This window comes from Acinonyx jubatus, chromosome A3, assembly GCF_027475565.1.
Source record: "Acinonyx jubatus isolate Ajub_Pintada_27869175 chromosome A3, VMU_Ajub_asm_v1.0, whole genome shotgun sequence".
Taxonomy (NCBI): domain Eukaryota; kingdom Metazoa; phylum Chordata; class Mammalia; order Carnivora; family Felidae; genus Acinonyx; species Acinonyx jubatus.
The window spans coordinates 97,531,358-97,552,727 of NC_069388.1; the positions used below are offsets into that span (position 1 = coordinate 97,531,358).

The 21,370-nt window shown below is 40.7% G+C and overlaps 1 protein-coding gene across 3 annotated transcripts in view; it reads left to right on the top strand.

The window, feature by feature from the left end:
* Positions 1-21,370, top strand: part of DNAH6 (dynein axonemal heavy chain 6) — a 245,633-nt gene that overhangs the window by 133,434 nt on the left and 90,829 nt on the right. For all 3 annotated transcript variants that reach the window (XM_053200826.1, XM_015075839.3, XM_053200827.1), the window contains 8 exons: positions 4,092-4,313; positions 5,124-5,271; positions 7,076-7,233; positions 8,667-8,798; positions 13,158-13,329; positions 14,443-14,589; positions 15,402-15,475; positions 17,150-17,304. In XM_053200826.1, the coding sequence (XP_053056801.1) occupies positions 4,092-4,313; positions 5,124-5,271; positions 7,076-7,233; positions 8,667-8,798; positions 13,158-13,329; positions 14,443-14,589; positions 15,402-15,475; positions 17,150-17,304 (1,208 nt within the window). The remainder of the gene's footprint in view (positions 1-4,091; positions 4,314-5,123; positions 5,272-7,075; positions 7,234-8,666; positions 8,799-13,157; positions 13,330-14,442; positions 14,590-15,401; positions 15,476-17,149; positions 17,305-21,370) is intronic.

Consider the following 21,370-nt stretch of genomic DNA (forward strand, 5'->3'; position numbering starts at 1 on the left):
ATAACTGAACCATTACAATTAAATTTCAAGACTAGAATTTTAAAAGACTTAGTTCTACTGAAAATATAAAAATCCTTCACTATAAGGGTTTCTAAAATTATTACCTTTTTAAAACCATAGATAGCATTTATTGTATTAAAATTTTTAATAATTCTCTCCCAGCCATATGAAGAAAGTAAGGTATAAAAGTAGGGGCACCTGGGTGGCTCAGTTGTTTAAGCACCCGACTCTTGGTGTCAGCTCAGGTCATGATCTCACAGTTCATGGATTTGAGCCCTGCATCAGGTTCTGTGCTGACAGAGCCTGCTTGGGATTCTCTCTCTCCCTCTCTCTCTCTCTGCCCCTCTCCCACTCGTGCTCTCTCTCTCTCTCTCTCTCTCTCTCTCAAAAAAATTATATAAAAACTCCCTACTATAAACAATATATTGAATTCTAGTTAGTACACTTATTCTTCACAGTGTTATGGTTTGACAATTCAGAAATTGCTTTCTGTACATTCTAAGATTGAGCAAATGAATAAATATATTGAGGATAATGCCAACCAGGTTTCTCACTGTTAGAAAGGGATTTACAAATATGGAAGGGGAAAGATTAGAAGGCAGCTGTGTTCTTGCAGTTCCAAGAATTCCAACTGTAATTGGAAGTAATGGTTTTCATGGATTATATAGATATATATATGAAAATTAATACATATATTCATACATACAAAAATTGCCTAGTTCTGTGTGCTAAGAGGAACTAGAAGCAAGGACACCTCAAGAGCAATTAGCATAGGTATGCTAATTTCTAAATACTGCTCTCCATGAAAGGAAACCAAGGCTCCTTAATGAAATAGCTGATTCCAGCCACTGGGACAAAGGATGTACAGAATGAGCCTAGAACATCTTCTTATGTCAGATAGGAAAGAAGTTCTCAGAGAATGATGTCAACGCAGGAGCCAGTTCATGAAGAGCTACCACTGGCCAAATCTGGGCAGATTTGAGCATCAAAATAAATAATGGTATGGATTACAAGTCTTTGCACGAAATAAAAACCTGTGAGTCCATACTCAAAATAAAAATATACACGAATAAATAAATAAAGGGGGAGAAGGAAGAGCTCCATCTCACAGAAGAATACCAAGTAATCTGCATAGGAGAAGTGATGGAGTTAGAACATCATAACTTTGTAACTGTCATAGTAATAATTGATTTAGGCAGGAATCATCAATGGATGCCAAACCTAGTGGGTGAAGGTTTGATGAGAAACAATACTTACATAGTTTCAAATTATCTCCTACAAATCATTTGATTAATTGCAAAGACAGAAATAGTATTGTTACAGTAAAAAAAAAAAAAAAAAAACCTTGCAAACACGACCTTAACTAAGAAATCAATTTAACATCAGTATTAGGACAAAACTGTGCCTTCTGGCATAGTGCACTGAGAAGGACACAACCTCAGTTCTGAAGTATTCCTTTCAAACATGCATGACCTAAATGTAATGATGGGAATACATCTGGAATGCCTAAATTATTAAAAACACTGGCAGGGGCACCTGGGTGGCTCAGTAGGTTGAGTGTCCAATTCTTGATTTTGGCTTAGGTCATCATCCCAGAGTCATGGGATCAAGCCCTGCATTGGGGTCTGCACCGAGCATGGAACCTGCTTAGGATTCTGTTTTCTTCTACCCCTCTCTCCATCGGCATGCTCTCTCTCTCTCTCTCTTAAAAAAAACAAAAAAACAAAAAAAAAACACTGGAAATATTTGAGTATGGAATGTAAATTGGATAATAACATATCACTATTCAATTTCCTGATTTCGATCATTTTACTGTGATTATATAAGACAATATTCTTGTTCTTTAGGAAATACACACTCAGTTATTTAGGATAAGGTAGAATAGTGTATACAATTAACTCTCAGAGTAGAAAAATACAATAATAAAGCAAATGAGGCTAAATGTAAACAATTAATATAGATAAAGAATATATGGAGTCCTTTGCACTATTCTTTTAACTATTCTGTAAGTTTTAAATTATATAAAAGTTAAAAGTTACCAAAAGAAAAAAATCCATAAGAATCTGAGCCCTATGGATTAGGACCTTTTAGTAGATATGAAACCCTCCTGGATCCTCAAGATGATTGTATCATAATTGGATAAGATTATTAAGGACATCTGGGAATTTGGTACAGACAGACCCCTCTGGGTCAAGGGAAAAGATCTGGGATCATCAGAGAGCAGTAGGAGAAGGTGCAAAACAAGCATTCAGTATTCATTTCAACAAATGTTTATTGAAAATCTGTTACATGGTAGGCCCCATTCTGTTTCTGGGGCTAATGCAAGTGATCAAAGAGACTATGGTTTTAGCACAAGGGTAGACAAATAACACCAGACAGGTAGACCAGTGACTTATCTCAGAGGAGGATGGAGGTGTGGCTGGTATTGATGGGGAAGGGGAAGAAAGAAGCTTTCTGAGGTTCTGGATATGTTCTACATCATGATTCAAGGGTAGTTACATTGATATTTACATATCAAGAACACCTTAAACTGGCCTTGTAAAATCAGACAAAATAATACACCTTAAATGTTTTTTAAAAATAGAATAAAATAGAAAATAGAGTAGGGGTGCCTGGATGGCTCAGTCAGTTAAGCATCCAGCTCCTGGTTTTAGCTCAGGTCATGATCTCGAGGTTGCTGAGTTTGAGCACCACAGCCAGCTCCTCACTGACAGTGTGGAGCCTGCTTGGAATGTCCTCTCTCTCTCTCTCTTTCTCTCTCTCTCTCTCTCTCTCTCTCTCTCTCTCTCTCTCTCTCTCCACCCATCCCCTGCTCACATGCACACACATGCTGTCCCCAAAGTGAATTGCAGATAGTAGGGGTAAAGTTTATACATATTTGTAGACACATATTTGTGAATGTACTAGGTCACCATGTAAAATGGATTTCTTATTTAGAGTTGCTGTCAAATGAGCTTGAAACACAGCTTCTTTGTACAGCTGCCAGAATGAGCGTTCTGAAATGCAATCTAATCATGTCACCCACCTGCTTAGAATCGTTGCCTAAATTCTTGCTCCATGCACTTTGCTTTGAAAAGGGAGGCTTTTCATAACCTGGCCCCTGCCTGTGTTTTCATATTCATCTCTCACTGTACATACTGCTCTTGTATTTCCCAGCATGCATGGCACTTTCCATGCCTTTAGCCTTGTCTTCACCACCCTTCCCCTTCTCATTCCTTCCTTGCCTATGGGCTCCTGGTTTTCCTTCAAGTCTGAACTATAACATCACCACCCCTTGGAAGCTTTCCTGAATCTCTAGCCACCACCATAACTCCCTGCAAGTAGACATGAGTTGTCCTGCCTTTGTAAGTGTACTAACTCCATTAGAACCCCACTTCTCTGTGATATTAACTGATATGCTTTTGTCCCCCATGTGAATTTCAAGGTCATTGAGGGCAGAGGCTCTCATTCAGCACTCACCTCCATCTCCCCAAGCATATTAGTCAGCAAGGAGTAAGCCCCTGAATGTTGACTTGAATTGAAAATGCTTTACAATTCTATTTATTTATAAATTTATTTAAATATGAAGTTTATTGTCAAATTGGTTTCCATACAACACCCAGTGCTCATCCCAACAGGTGCCCTCCTCAATACCCATCACCCACCCCCCTCTCCCTCCCACCCCCATCAACCCTCAGTTTGTTCTCAGTTTTTAAGAGTCTTTTATGGTTTGGCTCCCTCCCTCTCTAACTTTTTTTTCCCTTCCCCTCCCCCATGGTCTTCTGTTAAGTTTCTCAGGATCCACATAAGAGTGAAAATATATGGTGTCTATCCTTCTCTGTATGACTTATTTCACTTAGCATAACACTCTCTAGTTCCATACAATTCTAATCTAAGGTTTTAGCATAATCAATCTATCAGATTTTTTTTATGCGTTGTGTTGCATGGTTGTGTTTAAAGTATTGGACTCTGATACCTAAACAACTACTTCTCTACAAAGGGAAAAAAAACCCAAATAGATTCATATTCCATGACTACCTTTGTTTATGTGTGAATTTTTCTGTTGCTGTGTATCAATCCTATTGAAAGTGGTGCTTAATTTTATGCTCTAGCTTCCCAGTTCTGGTGATCTGTGGAGCATTCATATGGACTTCGACACCAAACGACTGGATCCCTGGGAACGAATCATACCCACCTTTAAGTACAGCCGAGATGTTCCTTTTTTTGAAATGCTAGTCCCCACAACTGACACGGTGCGCTTTGGATATCTAATGGAAAAACTACTGGCAGTCAGGCATTCAGTGCTGTTTACTGGAATAACTGGAGTTGGCAAGGTAGGAAACCTACCTGAAACAAGGTCTGTCCAAAAATGAGGGTGTGGTGGACTTAGAATTGTAAGCCCCAGAAATAACATATTATTTTTCAGAGGAAATTCTTTTGAATTTTGATCATTTTTCAGGAAGAATGTAACTATGCTGAATCTGTATCTATCTTGGGAATTACTCCAAGGTCTGCCAGTTTCTGAATAAATCCTTGGTGTAGATAACACATAAACCAGAAGACCCTAAGGACCAATATTGTGGGTTATGTTGTATTCCTTGGAATTTCTGGGGCTGTCACTACAAAGATTAGGGTGGGAATTGGTGAGAACAGTTTGCATCCTGAGCAGACTATTGATAAAGGTGAGTCTGTCCCCTCCTGCCCATTGACTTCTACCTGGCACAACAATGGGGTTTGGAAAAAGTGGACTCTAGCGGGAAATGTTGATGGTTTGGTCTTTGGGTTTCAGGGGTAGGTCCACATAAACAGAAATTCACTGGCGACCTTCTAAATTATTTCTAGAAGAAATTTGGGTTCTTCTGTGACTTGTGCTATCAAATTGAGACTTGGATAGGAACCAAGGTGGATTCTGGTATAAAACTATAATTAAAACTTTTGCTAAGATTGCTGATTAAAATATTTCTTCGGCTCTGATAAATATAATTAAATGGAATCTCCAAGAAGAAGAAAGCAGACATTTTGATCTAGCTTTGACCTATCTCCTTTTATCCTGTTTCTTACTTATTGTACTGGATTGTTACTGATGTAAACAATTGAAAAGTATATTGAATATGAAATCAGTTAACGTATTTTTAAATTTAAAGTCTGTCATTGCAAAAGGATTGTTGAATCGAATTCAAGAATCAGCTGCCTATGTTCCTGTTTATCTAAACTTTTCTGCTCAAACTTCATCTGCAAGAACACAAGAGATCATTGAGTCAAAACTGGAGAGAAAAAGAAAAAATATACTAGGTAAGTGTTAGCCAGTTTTATTTGTCTTACACAAATTATTTATTAAACTAATCACAAAAACAAAATGGGTAATAAAATTACAAATGCATATTTTCTTTGTTTAATGTATTTATAAAGGTGGATCTATTAACGACATTCTTTCCTGTGCCATATATCCATGTATCTTACTGTTTAGTGAGTAAGGAGTTTATTTCTATCATCACCTTCAACTCAGAACACCTTCAGTCTGTGGCTCTCCCTCTCCATGCATGTCTACTGTCAAACCTGCATGGATTTCCCTTTATTTAAAACAAACCAACAAACAACTACTTTGTATCTGGTGCATTGAGTTACCTGAACTGAGCAAGGAATTGGCATGAAACTGTCTACATTTCTTCTTTAGCCAGTGCTTTCAGCCAGGCTTTGTGGGATCTCCCTCACGATCCCATATTAACTGCTTAGATAAATAGTATACCTCTCTGGTCAGTTGCAGCTATTTTGAATCAGGTCTCATGTAAAGCTCTGATCCCAAACCCAATTTTAAGCTGTTCCTCTCCTCTGTTGTAGACCTGGTTTGTGGCTCATGGTGCTGGAGGTAGAGAGGGGCATGGGATGCCCTTTTGCCCTTTCTGGCCCTCTCTGTAGGAGGCTCTGGTGTGTTGGGATGGGAGGAGGAGAGGAAAGGACAAGTGTTCTCCCTAACTGGCATTTAGATGAGCCTCTGTGTGGATCATCCCTACCTCTCTTGCTGGTGCTGAATGACTGTCAACGCTGTCTGTGTGGCAGGCTTCTAGGAGCAGGCTCTGCGAGGAACTCCCCAACAAGATGTGTACCGGTCAGGGATTGGCCTCCCAATTGGAAAGTCCCCTGATGTTGGCAATCAATGTCTTAGCCCCCACTCATTCCCACCCTCCAGCCGTATATCTGCAGTCCTTGGTACTGGGTCCACTTGGCTGGCCCACAGCCCTCCTGGGTGGAGTACTAGCCAAGCCCAGCTGCCTTCCACATTGTCTGTTATCTAATGGGCCCTGCTGTGCCAAGCTGTGGGGATACCAGCTGCTTTACTGCCTCTTCTCTATTTCCTTTTTTGTACTCTGGTAGGCACAGGGCAACGAATACTAATCTCTGTAGTGGGAGACCATATTTTTGTGAATGATTCTCTTGGAGCCCCTTCCCACTCCTGTCCCGCTTCTTGGCTTCAGGGATCTGGAGGATGGGGTGGGGCACTGAGTTTGCCACTGCTCCTTCATTATTGGCAAGTGCTGGATGCCAGAGTGGGTGGAGTCACCTCCTCTGCTTAAGTTGTTCTCTTTTCTCAGTCATTACTCCTTTTTTTTTTTCCTACCAGTATGTATATCGATTTTCTTTAAGTTAAATATGGCATTCTGAAACTCCACTGTACTGGATTTCCCTTTGATGAGACCATGATGCTTTCCAGCCCCGTTTTCCCTGCAGAGGGTGGTGCAATTAGGTAAGGGAACTTTGGAGCGCTTCTGTTTCCTGCCCTGAAAAGAAAATGACCTTCCTCACCCCATGCCAGGCCACACAGTTGGTGAGGGAAGTGGCAGTGCCTTGTATTGAGAAAGATCCAGTCCTGACTGGAAAGCTGACATCATCCTGCACCTCTGGGAGTGAGGGCAAGGACCCACCTGACAGTGTGGGTGTCCCAGCCCTGTCCATCTCTCCCTGCTGGGGCCTTCCTCACGTAGACAAACTGAGCTCATTATGACCTACAGGGTGTTCATTGGGTCCAAAGCCTTACCTAAGCTTTGTCTTACATTTTCCAATGGCAAATCTTAATTCTTAAATTCATTTTATTCCCCAGGAGCACCAGGAAACAAACAAGTTGTGATTTTTGTTGATGATTTAAACATGCCCAGACTGGACCGCTATGGCTCTCAGCCTCCAATTGAATTACTTCGGCAGTATCAAGATTTTGGTGGATTTTATGACAGAAACAAACTCTTTTGGAAAGACATACAGGTTGCTTTAGGTTTTAAATTACTTTGTGTGTTTAAAACTTGTTTGCCAGGGCTGCCATACAAAATACCGCAGACTGGGTGACTCAAACAACAGAAATTTATTTTCTCGCAGTTCTAAAGGCCAGAAGTCTGAGACCAAGATGTCGACAGGGTTAGTTTCTTCTGAGGCTTCTCCCCTTGGCTTGCAGATGGCTATCTTCTCCTGTGTCTTCTCATGATCTTCCCTCTGTGTCGGTCTGTGTCCAAATGTCCTCTTCGTATAAAGACGCCAGTCCTACTGGAGTAGAGCCCACCCTAATGACCTCATTTTAACTTAATTACCTCGTTAAAGACCTGTCTCCAAATATAGTCACATTCTGAGATACCAGAGGCTAGGCCTTCAACATATGATTGGCCAGGGGGAATAGGAGGACACAATTCAGCCTCTAACATATAGACTTGGTGTTTTCAATATGTGACTCAAGTTATTTAATCTATATTATATTCTTGCCCCTTTATTCAGGAGATTCATGGACAAGTGAGACAGGCCCACCTCCCCGAGGGCTCAGCTTCAGGGGGTAGTTTGTATTTATAATGCAGGATGATGAGTGGAGAGAGACTGGAGGGAGGCAGGGCTGGGCACTGGGCTGAGGATGAGAGAGGCCTTCCCAGAAGAGGTGATGTTGGAAAAGTGTTTTGCAGTCCGAGCATGGCAAAGCAAGGAAAGGGAGCATTTTGCATCTCAAAGCAGGGAGTGTAGAACACCATGGTGGTGTGGAATGTGAGCACCAAAGTGGCAGGAGATGCAGAGATCAGCCCAGGGGGCCATGCTGCCATGACAAGGAATGTGGATTTATCCTCTAAGAGGTGCTCTGTCTCTAGAGGAAATATTATGGAAAGATTTCCTTGGCTGCAGAGGAGGGGTGGTCTAAGGGGGTCAAGACCAGAGGCAATTACGATATCATGTATTGGCCCATTGAAAATGTTATGACCAAAGGCTCATAACCCTGTTTTTCCCAAAGGAGCCATGGATCAGTATCTTAATTCAGTGTTCCACTGATTTTATCAAACATAACTACCACAAATAATAAGAATAAACTATACTTCATATTTGTCGAATGAATATATTTTAACCCAAGATACAATTCGTTAACAATTTTTTAAGATTAAATTTTTACATAGGTGTGTTTATACAGATAGATGTGATAGCTGAGTGACCTTGAACAACTTAACCACCCAGGGTCTTGATCTTTTTTGTCTGCAAAATGAGGGTGACAGTAGTGATCTCCCGAGGTTGTTGTGAGGATGAAGCCAGATAATGTGTGGGGAAACATAACGTAATCCTATCATATGGTAGGTCCTCAAAAAAGTGTTGGTTCTGAGGCCTCCCATTGGCATGGGCAGATCTCGTCTCTTTCTTTGCTGGGTGACCCACGTGGATTTCTTCCCACACAGGATGTAACGATCGTCTCAGCATGTGCACCTCCAGGTGGTGGCCGCAACCCTGTGACTCCCCGCTTTATCCGACACTTCAGCATGCTGTGCCTTCCGACGCCCTCAGAGCACAGTCTGAAACAGATTTTTCAGGTAAATATGAATTTAAACCTAGGCAAGAGAGAAAAAGAAAATATATTTGTTCTAAAACTCCCACAGTCAAAATAGGCTGTTGTGTTTCTGGGGAGCCCACCTGTCCCTTTTCCTGAGCAGAAACCAGGTAAACCCAGAGGCAACTGGGCAGTAGCTGGCAGGCATTTGCATCACTGCCTTCTGTGTCTGTGATCTCAGAGACAGTTTTAGGAATGCAGAAAGATTGTCAAAGCACAGCTCCTTCCTTTAAGGAAGGCTGTATCTTTGGCCCTTGCCTCCCAGCAGTCACCAGATCTTGCCCACTACCCACCCACCCCCCGCCTCTGTGCTCCTCTCATAGCTGGCCACCAAGTCCCTGTGCCCACTTGCCCATCAGAGTCCCTGATACCCCAAGGAGCTCAAGCATAGCACACCTAATCTAGAATTCATCACCTCACTGCCATGACCACCTCCAACAAAAACAACCACCCATATTTCTTCCACCTGTACAAACTTCCCATGGGGCCACTCCTCATCCTTTAAATGGGGGAATATAACTGTGCCTGCCCTGTAAGTGCTCAGCAACGTTATTTTGAGTAGGATGGCATGAGACAGCATGCCATCACCAACCAGCAAAAGCTCATAGAGAAGATGGTGAGCTGAGTCTTGGGGGACCAGAATTGACAAGGAGGAACAGATCTTGGGAACAGAAGGCTCACGGGTAAATGCAGTCACAGGGGCAAGAAATGGTAATGTGGGCATACAGGTGGGATAAGACTGGTGACTGGTTTGGAGAAGCTGACTTTGCTGGTAAATCACCTGGAAGCCAAAGAGGGGCAGTGACACTGGCTGTAAGTGAGCCACTGCATTCTCCAGCATTAGCCTCTCCTTCCCATGGGACCCTCTTTGAGGAGAAAAAGGACAGAGCCAACATGTACACAACGATTAGTAGATGGAAAGTGGTTTTCATATTGAAACAGCTTACATCCATGGGAAATTGTTTTTAAAAAATTTGAGGTAGTTTCAGTAAGTTGTTTAGGAGCTAATGCCAAAATGACACATAAGAACCCCCACATTTTGAAAAACTTTGTTTTTTTAAACTTTTGTTTGGTAGAATACTTTCAAATATGAAAGGCTGGGAGCTTATCTCCTATGACAAAGTGTAGAACAAAGCATGAAGTGGGTAACAGGGACCAACACAGGCATTAGAAGAATTTTTTGAATCCCCCCCTCTTTTGTTGAAACCCTGTGTGTATATTTTGAAGTTTGAAATGAGTGACTCCCAAACATACTATCCTGACACACTTTGTGATATGATTAGCAGAGAAGTATGTCCCAGGTAGCCTATGCCTGATGATAAAGTACTGAATTTGCTAATTCTTTCATATTTCAATAAATGAGAGCAAATTCAAGGCTATCCCAACAAAAAATGTCATTCTTAATCATCCTACAATGCTTTCTTGGATGGGAAGGAAAATGTGGAATCTGGCCTCCTGGAAATGAAATGATTCCCAACCCTCAGCCTCCTCCCTCTCCCTGTAGGATTGTCACGTCCATGGGAAATGTGTCACTCACAGAGACATCATCTGGCAAGTACATCCCAGCTGAAAACAAGCAGGAACTGTTTCCTTTCATTGTAACGTACAGGCGAATATTTAAAACTTGCACTAACTGGGGGCGAAAATGGAAATGAAATGTGGCAAAACTGAGAGATCCCGGAGCCGCTGGGTTGGACTAGATTCAGGTGGGGAAGCCTATACTCCTCACTGTCAGAATAGACAGGATGTTTTACCTGTAGAAGAAAAGAATTTGCTCTAGATCCATGGATCCCAAACTCTACGTTCATCACAACCCATCTAAGCAGTGCCCAAGACCTCATACCCCACCTTCCCTGTCCTTGGTCACTGTATGAGGAAAAAGAACTTGGGGGACCACCAAGAACTGAAGAAAAGCAAATCAATAAAGTAAATCTGTCGTTAGCAACATGAATAACTGATTTATTTCCACTGTATGAAAGAAGCCGATGAGTCTACATAGTACATGTATAGTATATTTATAGGATGCACATAATGTTTTCAACCATCTATTATTTGGAAAACAATTAGTAGTTTCACTGTACTTTCTTGGGTAGTCTGTTGCAAGTTAGCCAAACAGCACACATATGCAGGGAGCAAACCACTAAGGATGGCTTTGCTGTGATTTGGATTATGTGTGTTTATGAGTGACTGACTCATCCTTGAGCCACATTCATACACATCTTCGTGTTTACTTACTGGAAATTTATACACAAAAAATGTGCATCACTATATATCCTAAAGGTCAACTAAACAGCACACAACAAATTAGATTGATGATGTAGATGTCATTTCTAATTAGAAAGATGTAACAGCAGTAATCAAAAATGATGAACGGGGTACCTGAGTGGCTCAGTCGGTTGAGCATTTGACTCTTGATTTCATCTCAGGTTGTGATCTCACCGTGGTGAGATAGAGCCCTGCATGGGCTGGGCTCCATACTGAGTGTGGGGCCTGCTTGGCATTCTCTCTCCCTCCCTTTTCTCTCCCCCTCCCCCACTCATTCTCATGCTTGCTCTCTCTCCCTCTCTCAAAATAAATAAATAAATTTAAAAAGAAAAAGATCAACTCCATGAAGTACTAATAATGTCCTCAGGCCAAAACGTCCTTCCCCCAAACTGTGGGAATTCTGGCTCGGTCTTGTGTGCGTATTCTTAGTAGAAGCTTTTCAAAGTTGCTAGACATGCCATGTAAGGCAGACCATTAAATAGAATACCACGCCCTGGTCCTCAGTAAACTCTATAACGACATGCTAATTGTAATTTATGAATATCAGTTTAGTAGTTCTTAATTTCATTCATTGAACAAATATTCGTTGAGCAGCTCCCATGTGCCAGACGTTGGTATTACATTTTAAACAAATCAGATGTCATCCTTGTGCTCACGGAGCTTCCACGATGGAGCCAGATAATAAACAGACGAATGAACTAATATATATTATATTAATACTATCTATAACTATATAATTTGTGTGATGGAGAATAAACAGACTACAATTTTAATTTTTTAATATATAATTTATATACAATATGTGTAGTAACATTTTTATTTTATATATGTTGGGATGGTCCTACTCAAAATGTGGGCCATATGGAGCATGTTAAACTCATGTTGGGGTCCCAGAAGGATGGTACCTCAAAAGATAGCCCTCATAAGCTGCTAAAACTAATGTTTAACAAGGAGGCTCATTGAAACAAATACTTGGGTTTATTTTAAAATATGTCTTATATGAGCCAAAAGTCTAAAGTCACAAGGACTGACTTACAAGCATTGGTGTGCGTTCTGGTGGCTTCTCCCATGAGTGACTCCAAGGTTAATAGTGATGGGAACTTATCTATTTAAAAATCTATGATTGTCCCAAGCACCTGGGGGCAGCAGGCTAGCTAGTAAATAAGAACTTTGAGATTGTGGCAACATATGAGAAGATCAGAGAGCCATAAGAGACACTGACAGGAGGAGTCAGGGAAGGCCTCTCTAAAGAGATGACAAGTAACCGAAAACTCAAGAATCAAAAAGTCCCTGCCAGCAGAGAGCCATGCAGCAGCAGATAGTGGAAGGGGGACAGATGCGTGGAGACCCTGAGAGAGAAGAGAGCCTGGGTGGTTAGGCCAATGTGGCTGGGTCACGCTGAACAATGGGGAAGAGGGTACAGTGAGCCTGGACTGACAGGGGAGGCAGTGCCTGAAGGAAGACAGGAATGGAAATGGAGAGGCCAGTGAGAGAAGAAAAGGGTGAAGAAGCCCCCATGAAAGAGTCAGGGCTGGAATGAGCTCATGTCAGGGAAGCAGACATTCAAGAAATGTATTCAAGCTTGACTGGGGGGGACAGAGAATGGGAAGTGTCAAAGGAGACTTCTGTGTTCCTGATCTAATCACAGGGTGGGGCCATATGCTGGGGATGCTAAAGGGGGGAAGAGGTGCTGTTATGAGTAAGTTGTACCTTAAACATACATGAGGACGAAGTCTATGGAACTCTTAGTAATTCACCCATAAAAATCAGAGAGAGGACTTTTTCCAGATGAGTTTGGGCATTCCACAATGACCCTCTGGACACACAGTAAGCAGAAGTCTAAATTACACAGAGAGTAAGTTTGGTCCGTTCTCTGGTCAGATACAAATGTGGCTCAGGGATCACCAATCTCAGAAGACGGGAGTGCGCCCACTCTAGGGGACATACTCTGAAGTGAATGGAAGAGTTTTATCACCCATATGTCCTTGCATTGGAATCCAACTTTCTAGTTATTATTAGGAAAAACATCATCATAAAAAAAAATTCTAACCCTCTCACATTATGTTTCTTGTTCTAGGCCATCTTAAATGGCTTCCTCAGTGACTTCCCACCAGCTGTAAAGCAAACCGCATCAAACATTGTAGAGGCTGCAGTTGAGATTTATAACAGAATGAGTGTTGATCTTCTGCCAACACCAGCCAAGTCCCATTACATCTTTAACTTGAGGGATTTATCCAAATGTGTACAAGGTAATGTATGGAACCCTCATTCTCTGACCTGCACCCTCCCTTCATTTCCATTCACCCCCAGTCTCTCAGTAGAATTGTATGTAGATGAGTGTCTGTGCCACACCCAGAAATCTCCTTACATGTTCCCTATTCAGGTCCCCACCAAACCCCACCCCAGACTGACTACTTCACGGCTTCCCTCAGACCACCAGCATCCCTTTCCATTTCTTGCTCCCAGCTGATGACCTGTCTTCTTATTTCACTGAAAACAATAGAAGAAATCAAACCAGACTGCCCCATCTTCCAACTCTCCTAGACAACCTGCATCTGCCTTCCCTTCTACTGCAATGGCTGACGTGTCCCTACTCGGACCACGTGCCAGTACTCTCTCTGACACTGGATCCCATCCTCTCCAGCCTACTCAGGGATTCTGTTCTTTTGTTGTATGACTCATCCTGTCTGCTCTCTACACCTGTGCCTGTAGTAAATGTGCTCCCTGACCCTCTTGGCACTGTGTTGTGGGAAGTGAAGGGTCCCCCATAGAGTGAACACTTGGAGGATTGCTATACATCACTGCTTTTGTTGTATCTTGGTATTATTACAACTATGTTTACAATTACAATTTATACTAATACTCGGAGTACTCAGAGTAATTTGAGTAGAAGCCAGAAGGACCAAGGGCATTTGGTGAGGACTGAACATTGGGAGAGAATGAGAGAGGGAATTGGTGTTCTGAAAAACAGTGTAAAGGTCAGGGGTCGGGGCAGCGGGGCAGGGGCGGCCTGGATGAATATATATGTATATTAAAGAGCTGTGACAGTTCTCACTTAACATGTTGCAACCCAACGTAATAATGAGATGAACGTTGCCTATACTGTGAAGTCTGACCACTTCACGTGTTCAGTTAAAGAAACATCACAAAACAAGAAAAAGGGGTTTGCCAGATAATGTGTCCAATTTTGCTTTCAAAAAGTGAAATCACCATTACTCTATGTGTGTATACCCATCGGGGAAGCGCCCATTTCTGGTGGTGTGGGGATAAAGTTGGACTTAAGGATTTTCTAGTTAATTAACCTGTTACTAGATATTCCACAAATGTAGAATTTTCCCTTTTCCCTTCTCTTAAACAAACAGGTATCCTCCAATGTGATCCAGGAACAGTAAGAGAAGAAATACAGATATTTAGACTCTTTTGCCATGAATGCCAAAGAGTCTTCCATGACCGTTTGATTAATAATGAAGATAAGCACTATTTCCATGCTATTTTGACAGAAATGGCCAGTAAATATCACTCGTTATGTAGCTGTTCTTTTTCTTTCTTTTGGTGGGGTGGGGTGGGGGGGACTGGAAAAGCCATTTGATTTCCATAAAGAAAAATTAAAATGAGCTTAGATAAGGTAAAGCAAAATGGGTTTCAGTCATTCATGTGTAAAAACATTTTTCTCTTCAATGATTCAAATATGTAGAAGTATATGAAATATTATAAAAATCCTCTTGTTGAAACTCAAGAAGAGTTAATATTTTAAATTCAGAAAGGGAATTCTAAGTAGAAAAGGGAAATTTAGGAGAACCAGCATTTTGTCTGGTAAGAAGCTAGGATATTTCTAAAGTACCTCTTATTTATTAAATACATATTTAAAAATTTTTTTTTAATGTTTATTCATATTTTGAGATACAGAGTGTGAGTGGGGGAGGGACAGAGAGAGAGAGGGAGACAGAATCCAAAGAAGGCTCCAGGCTCTGAACTGACAGCGCAGAGCCCAACGCAGGGCTCGAACTCACAGACCGTGAGATCATTACCTGAGCTGAAGTCGGACGCTTAACTGACTGAACCACCAAGGCGCCCTATTAAATACATATTTAATATCTATTATTTAATAAAATGTCTATTAACATTAAATATTCTTAATCTTAAATTCAGGAGATTATCAACCAAACTAAAATGTTATGGTGTTAACATGGCTTTCTCTCAGTTTCATTCATACTAGTTAAGCCTTCTAAGTAAAGTAACAGCTGATATTATTCTGTATATCTTATTGAAGTATTGCATTCAAGCTTATCATATATTAAAAATTGATTTGGTTTTTGAATAGACAAACATTTTGGAATTGCAATTGGCCTGGAATATTTTTTGACAAAACCCATCATCTTTGGAGACTTTATTAAGGCAAGTATGTTGACTTGACTACATTTGAAGATTATAAAGTATTTACTATTTTACAGTTCAGTTTCATATTCAGCAAAAACTTTGCTACATCTGTGAAGATTAAAGATCAGGACCAAGGGTCAGCAAACTATGGCCCATAGGTCAAATCTATATCCCACTGCCCATTTTTGTAAATAAAATTCTATAGGAACACAGCCACGTCCATTTGTGCACTATATTTTTATGTGGTGGCTTTTGCATCACAAGACAGAGTGCAGTAGTAGCAACAAAGGCTATAATGACCTTCAAAACCTAAAATATTTATTATCTGGCCCTGTAGAGAAACAGATTGTTGACTCCTGATCTAGTCACATTCGTTTTGGCAATAGTTTGAATCAGAGCCCCATCAGGTTTTCAATTTGGAAGGAAGAAGAGAGAATTAGTTTCTTAACTCAGGACTGGAATCCCCCTTACTGTATTCTGTGTAGCTGTTCAGCCTGTGCCTAAATGCTTCTGGCAGTGGAAGCTAATTAGGTTACCAGTGCTGCCCTCTTCATTTCAGGGTAGCTCTCATTAATTGCAAAATTTTTCTTCCTCCTCAGTTTGTACCCCCAATAACATGTACACACCAACCCTCTAGAACCACCCCCAATAAGCCTTCCATCTAACCATCCTACCTGTGTTCATTGATAACCATCTTGTTTTTCCAAGTTGACTCTTGTTGGGTGCAACATCCCTAGTGTCTTCAAGAGGGCAGGGGCCATGTCTGTTTTGTTCACTCTAAATCTCCAGCTTCCTGCATAGAGCTAGGCATACAGCAGACTTTCAAACAAATGAACAACTTGTCTTTCTATTACAAGTATGCAATTACCTCATCACCCTGTAACCCCTGACAAATAAAAAAGATAATTTGTGTGAAACAGATCTATTTAAATGTATTTAAAAACAAAGTCCAAAGTTTGTTTCCAGGTGGCGATTATATTTCCTATGTGTTCCTACTGATCTAATTATCAAATAGGGGAATAAAGCAATAGGAAAAGAGCAGTTGGACCCTTCTTGCATTACCTATGAGTATTTTAATCAATGGCTCCAAATAAAAATGCCCCCAGGGCAGTTGCTACAGCAAAGAAAAGATGTCATCAACAGGTCCAAACAGGACCTCACACAGGAACTCAGCTCCTTATAGTTTACACCAAATTTCATTCCCAATGGTTTAATTAATGAGATGACCACTGGTAAAAACTACATGTAGTTCTGGCATGATTTTTTATAACCCTAACAGTCTGGCATGCATAATTTTCAGCCCATTTAGCTTTTCTGATATCAACAGGCTGAGAGCAAAAATATGAAACCACAATAAGGTACAGTGAGAAAGTATGAAAACCTATTTCTGAGCTCCTGTGTGGATTTTATAGCAAAGATTGCTGAAATTCCAATGTGCCATTTGAAGTTAAATGAAATGGATTTTCAGTTACCCATGAAAATCTGAGTTTCTTAGTCCCATTTCCTTGGTTTTGAAGCCTTGCTAATATGTACATTATATAATACAATATATAACACATATTCATATATATGCATGCAGATGATTAAATAGCAACATGGGTGAAAGAATATTACCTCCTAAGATTATGAATGTGTGTATTTCTGTATCATAATTGATCTAACTTGGTCCCTCTCCCATAAATCATCTTATAGTTTGGAGCAGATAAGACTGATCGGATTTACAATGACATGCCTGATATGGAGAAAATCGCAAATGTTCTACAGGACTATCTTGATGATTATAACCTTATAAATCCCAAAGAAGTAAAGTTGGTGTTCTTCCAGGATGCTATAGAACATGTTTCAAGGTATAGTACTATAGGGTGTCCAATAATACATCGTATTAAAAGGTAAGAATTAGGGTGTCTTGGTGGCTCAGTGGGTTGAATGTCCAACCCTTGATTTCAGCTCAGGTCATGATCTCCCAGTTCATGAGTTCAAGCCCCACATGGGGCTCTACACAGACAGTGTGGAGCCTGCTGGGGATTCTCTCTCTCCCTTTCTCTCTCTGCCCCTCCCCCACTTGTGCATGTGCACTCTCCCTCTCTCTCTCTCTCTCTCAAAATGAATAAACTTTAAAAAATCTTTAAGATAAAGTTAAGAAATGGGGTGCCTGGGTGGCTCAATCGGTTGGGTGTACAACTTCAGTTCAGGTCATGATCTCAGGGTTCATGAGTTCAAACCCTGCATCGGGCTCTGTGCTGACAGCTTGGAGCCTGGAGCCTACTTTGGATTCTGTGTCTCCCTCTGCCTCTCCCCCGCTAACGTTCTGTCTCTGTCTCTCAAAAATGAATAAATGTTAAAAAAAAATTTTTTTTGAAAGGTAAGAATTAAGTTGTACAAAAGACTTTAAATAGATTTTCAGGGGCGCCTGGGTGGCGCAGTCGGTTAAGCGTCCGACTTCAGCCAGGTCACGATCTCGCGGTCCGTGAGTTCGAGCCCCACGTCAGGCTCTGGGCTGATGGCTCGGAGCCTGGAGCCTGTTTCCGATTCTGTGTCTCCCTCTCTCTCTGCCCCTCCCCTGTTCATGCTCTGTCTCTCTCTGTCCCAAAATTAAATAAAAAAACGTTGAAAAAAAAATTTTTTTTTAAAAATAAATAGATTTTCAGATGGACAAAGGCCTATTGGCAAATCTTGCTATAATGTAAAAGTTATTTTTTATATCTCTTAAATATAAACCGCATGAATTGGAACCCAGGGATTATTTTGATTAAATATTAATAGATTGTTTTTATTTGTTTTAAATGCCCTGTCTCATTATAATAAAAAAAAAAAAGGATGTAAGGTAGTTTACAGAGATACATGTACAGTATAAAAAGGCTGATTATGTGTATGCCTAAAGAAATAAGGGGTTCAAGATTATAATAAAATGAGTGGAATCCAAGTATTGTAGACTCCATCTGTTTATAAGCCTGACTTTTATCATTGCAAGTATCCTTTAAGGGATGCCCATGACAAATAGGTATCCAGCCTGAATATCTGCAGTCCTTGGGGAATACACCCCTTTTTAAAAATTTTAATTCCAGTATAATTAACATACAGTGTTGTATTAGTTTCAGGTATACAATATAGTGACTCAACAATTCTGTGCATTACTTAGTGCTCATCACGTTAAGTGTACTCTTAATCCCCTTCACCTATTTCTCCCACTCCCTGGACCCCCCTCTGCTAACCATCAGTTTGTCCTCTATATTTAAGAGTCTGTTTTTTGGTTTGTCTCTTGTTTTTCTTTGTTCATTTGTTTTGTTTCTTAAATTCCACATATGAGGGAAATCCTATGATACATCACTTTTTTAGGTGTTTATGTATACTGTTGACAATTCTAAGTATTAAAATGACACTTGAGGGATGATACACAATTTGCTGCCTGTGACATCTGCTGTCAGTTCCATCCAGTGGAGCAGTAATAATAATGGCACTCGGTGTGAGTATGAAACAATGATATGGAGTATTGCGTTTCACTGTGATAACAGCTCTCTGTAGCCCAGTATCATACTCTCTCTACAGATAAGGCTCCGAGAATGTTCCGGTGGTCTGTTGCTATATGATAAGCCACCGTGACCCTTGGTAGCTTCATTATTTCCTGATCTCAGGTTCTCAGGGGTTCTGTCTTGGGTGTCTCAATGCAGTCAAAGTCACACAGTATCTGGAGCACATGGCGCACCTCTGCCTGTGTGTGCACTGATTGTGTCTCTCTAGCACAGCAGCATCAGTGTCTGGGCTTCTCCCATGGCTCAGGGCTCCAAAGTCCGGTGCCCTGAGAGTGATAACAGAAGCCAAATGCCCTCTCACAACAGCCTCGGAAGTCACATAACATCACTTATACCATACTGTTAGTCAAAGGAGTCGCACAGGCCTACCCAGTTGACAACAAAGGGTCAGAGACTGTCTCTTAACAGGATCAAAGAGCAAGTAGGACCAGAAACGTTACTGCAGCCATTTTTGGACAGTCCCGTGTACCACAGAAAGATTAGGTGAATTGTCCCAAGTCCCCTAGCTGGTGAGTCACAGACTGAGAATCGCATCCAGTCCTTTGGCTCTAACTGTGCTGCGGGTGCCTCCACCCAAAATGGATCCACTTTTTTCATTATAGCCCTCAAATATTTGAAAATTGTGACTAGGCTCCACTTAGCTTTCCCTTCTCTGAGCAGATATAACCCAGATCCTCCACCGTTGCCTGTTAGAGATTATTTTCAGCCTCCACATACTGAGCACTTGATAATTTCTCCATGTTCCACTTAAAACGTGATGCCCAGATTTGATATAGTATTCTGTGCAATCCGCAGTATAAAGTGTGTGTGAGGACAGGATTTCCTGCAGTCTGCTACCATAGCAAGATTTTCATGGCTTTGTTTTTTTTCCCTCATCAACTGCATTTTAGTGTTGGATTGTGTTAAGTTGGACAGTTAAATCCTCAGGATTTTTTTTTCTGTAAACCATAAGCAATCAATTGTTTTACCTTTCCTATACTTCTGCTGTTTAATCAACTCTAATTTGAGAATCTATTTTTGTCACAACTCCAGTGTTATAACAATAGTTTGTCACTGGGTTGTTGAGATACGACTTGCTTCTTATCCTTCCCCCTGCCTACATACCCACATGCTAGCTCCTAACAATTTTTATCCTATAGCTCACACTGGCCCTAAGCCTGGAAAAAAAATAATAATGGTCTAATAATACTCTGGTCTGAGAAACTTCCTGGAGAAGAGACCAGACTATAGGCAAAGTCTGCTTAATTGTATTTATAATCTTTGTTATTTTTATGAAAGAGAGTCAGCAGGCCACTCAAGGATTGCTTAAAATATTACAGGAGGAAATGAAAAGCCATTTGTAGAATGGAGGAGACTTGGTGTTCAGATACACAAAGGGCTGCCATGTGAATTACAGCATAGACGTCTTCTTTTTCTAGGGAGGATCAGAAGGTAGGAATTAGAGTAAACAAATTTCTACTTGTAAGAGCTCTCAAATACCTACTGCTGAAGAGCAACAGAAAGGGCTTCATTATGAACATGAGTTATGGGAGAATTCAGTAATTTAGCAGATACTACATTTCCATTTGTTGGTGACATTTTACATTTATTTTTTTATTTTTTTATTTTTTGCATAGGATAAGTAGATAAAAGCCTTCCCAAACCAAAAACATTTTTTTTTTCTTTAGAGCCTGTGTTTTCAAAGGGCAGTTTGCACCTGGGTATTTCCACCCATTACATATGCCCAGAGTTGTCACCACAGTACAAAGATGGTAAAACAGATCTCAATGAAAATGTAAGCTACTAATTAGGACAGCCATCTCTTGCCTACTGCAGTAGAGAAAATGTAATACTGGGGGATTCCTAGTGGAGGGACTTTTCTATCTATTGATATGTAAGTTGGCAGAAAAAATAACACTGGGAAGCAGTGTTATTAAGTTATAAGCTTTTTGTTATTAAGTGCTGTAAGATTTTTTGTTTCCAATAATATCAGATGAAAATAATTAAAATACTGTACTGTACCTGAAACAAGGAAAGAGTAACATATAAAGTGCAAGATTTTTTAACAGTCAATATTTCATCCACTGCGGAACACATGCACATTATGGAAAAAAACAGCAAAACATTATTACATATCCCTTTACCTCTCAATATTATACCTACCTAGGTGACTGAAGAGAAATAAACAGATGATGTGATGTGTCTTCTGTTTAGTGTGCACTGTGACAGAGACAACCATGGAAATAGTGCCTACATCATCTATTTGCTTACTCAAGGGGAGGAGTTGGCAAAGGATCCTAGAGAAGGGCCAATAGGAAATATTTTGGACTCTGTGGCTCATATGGACCCTGTCACAACGACTCATTTCTGCCATTGAAACACAAAAGCAGCCACCTTCAGTAAA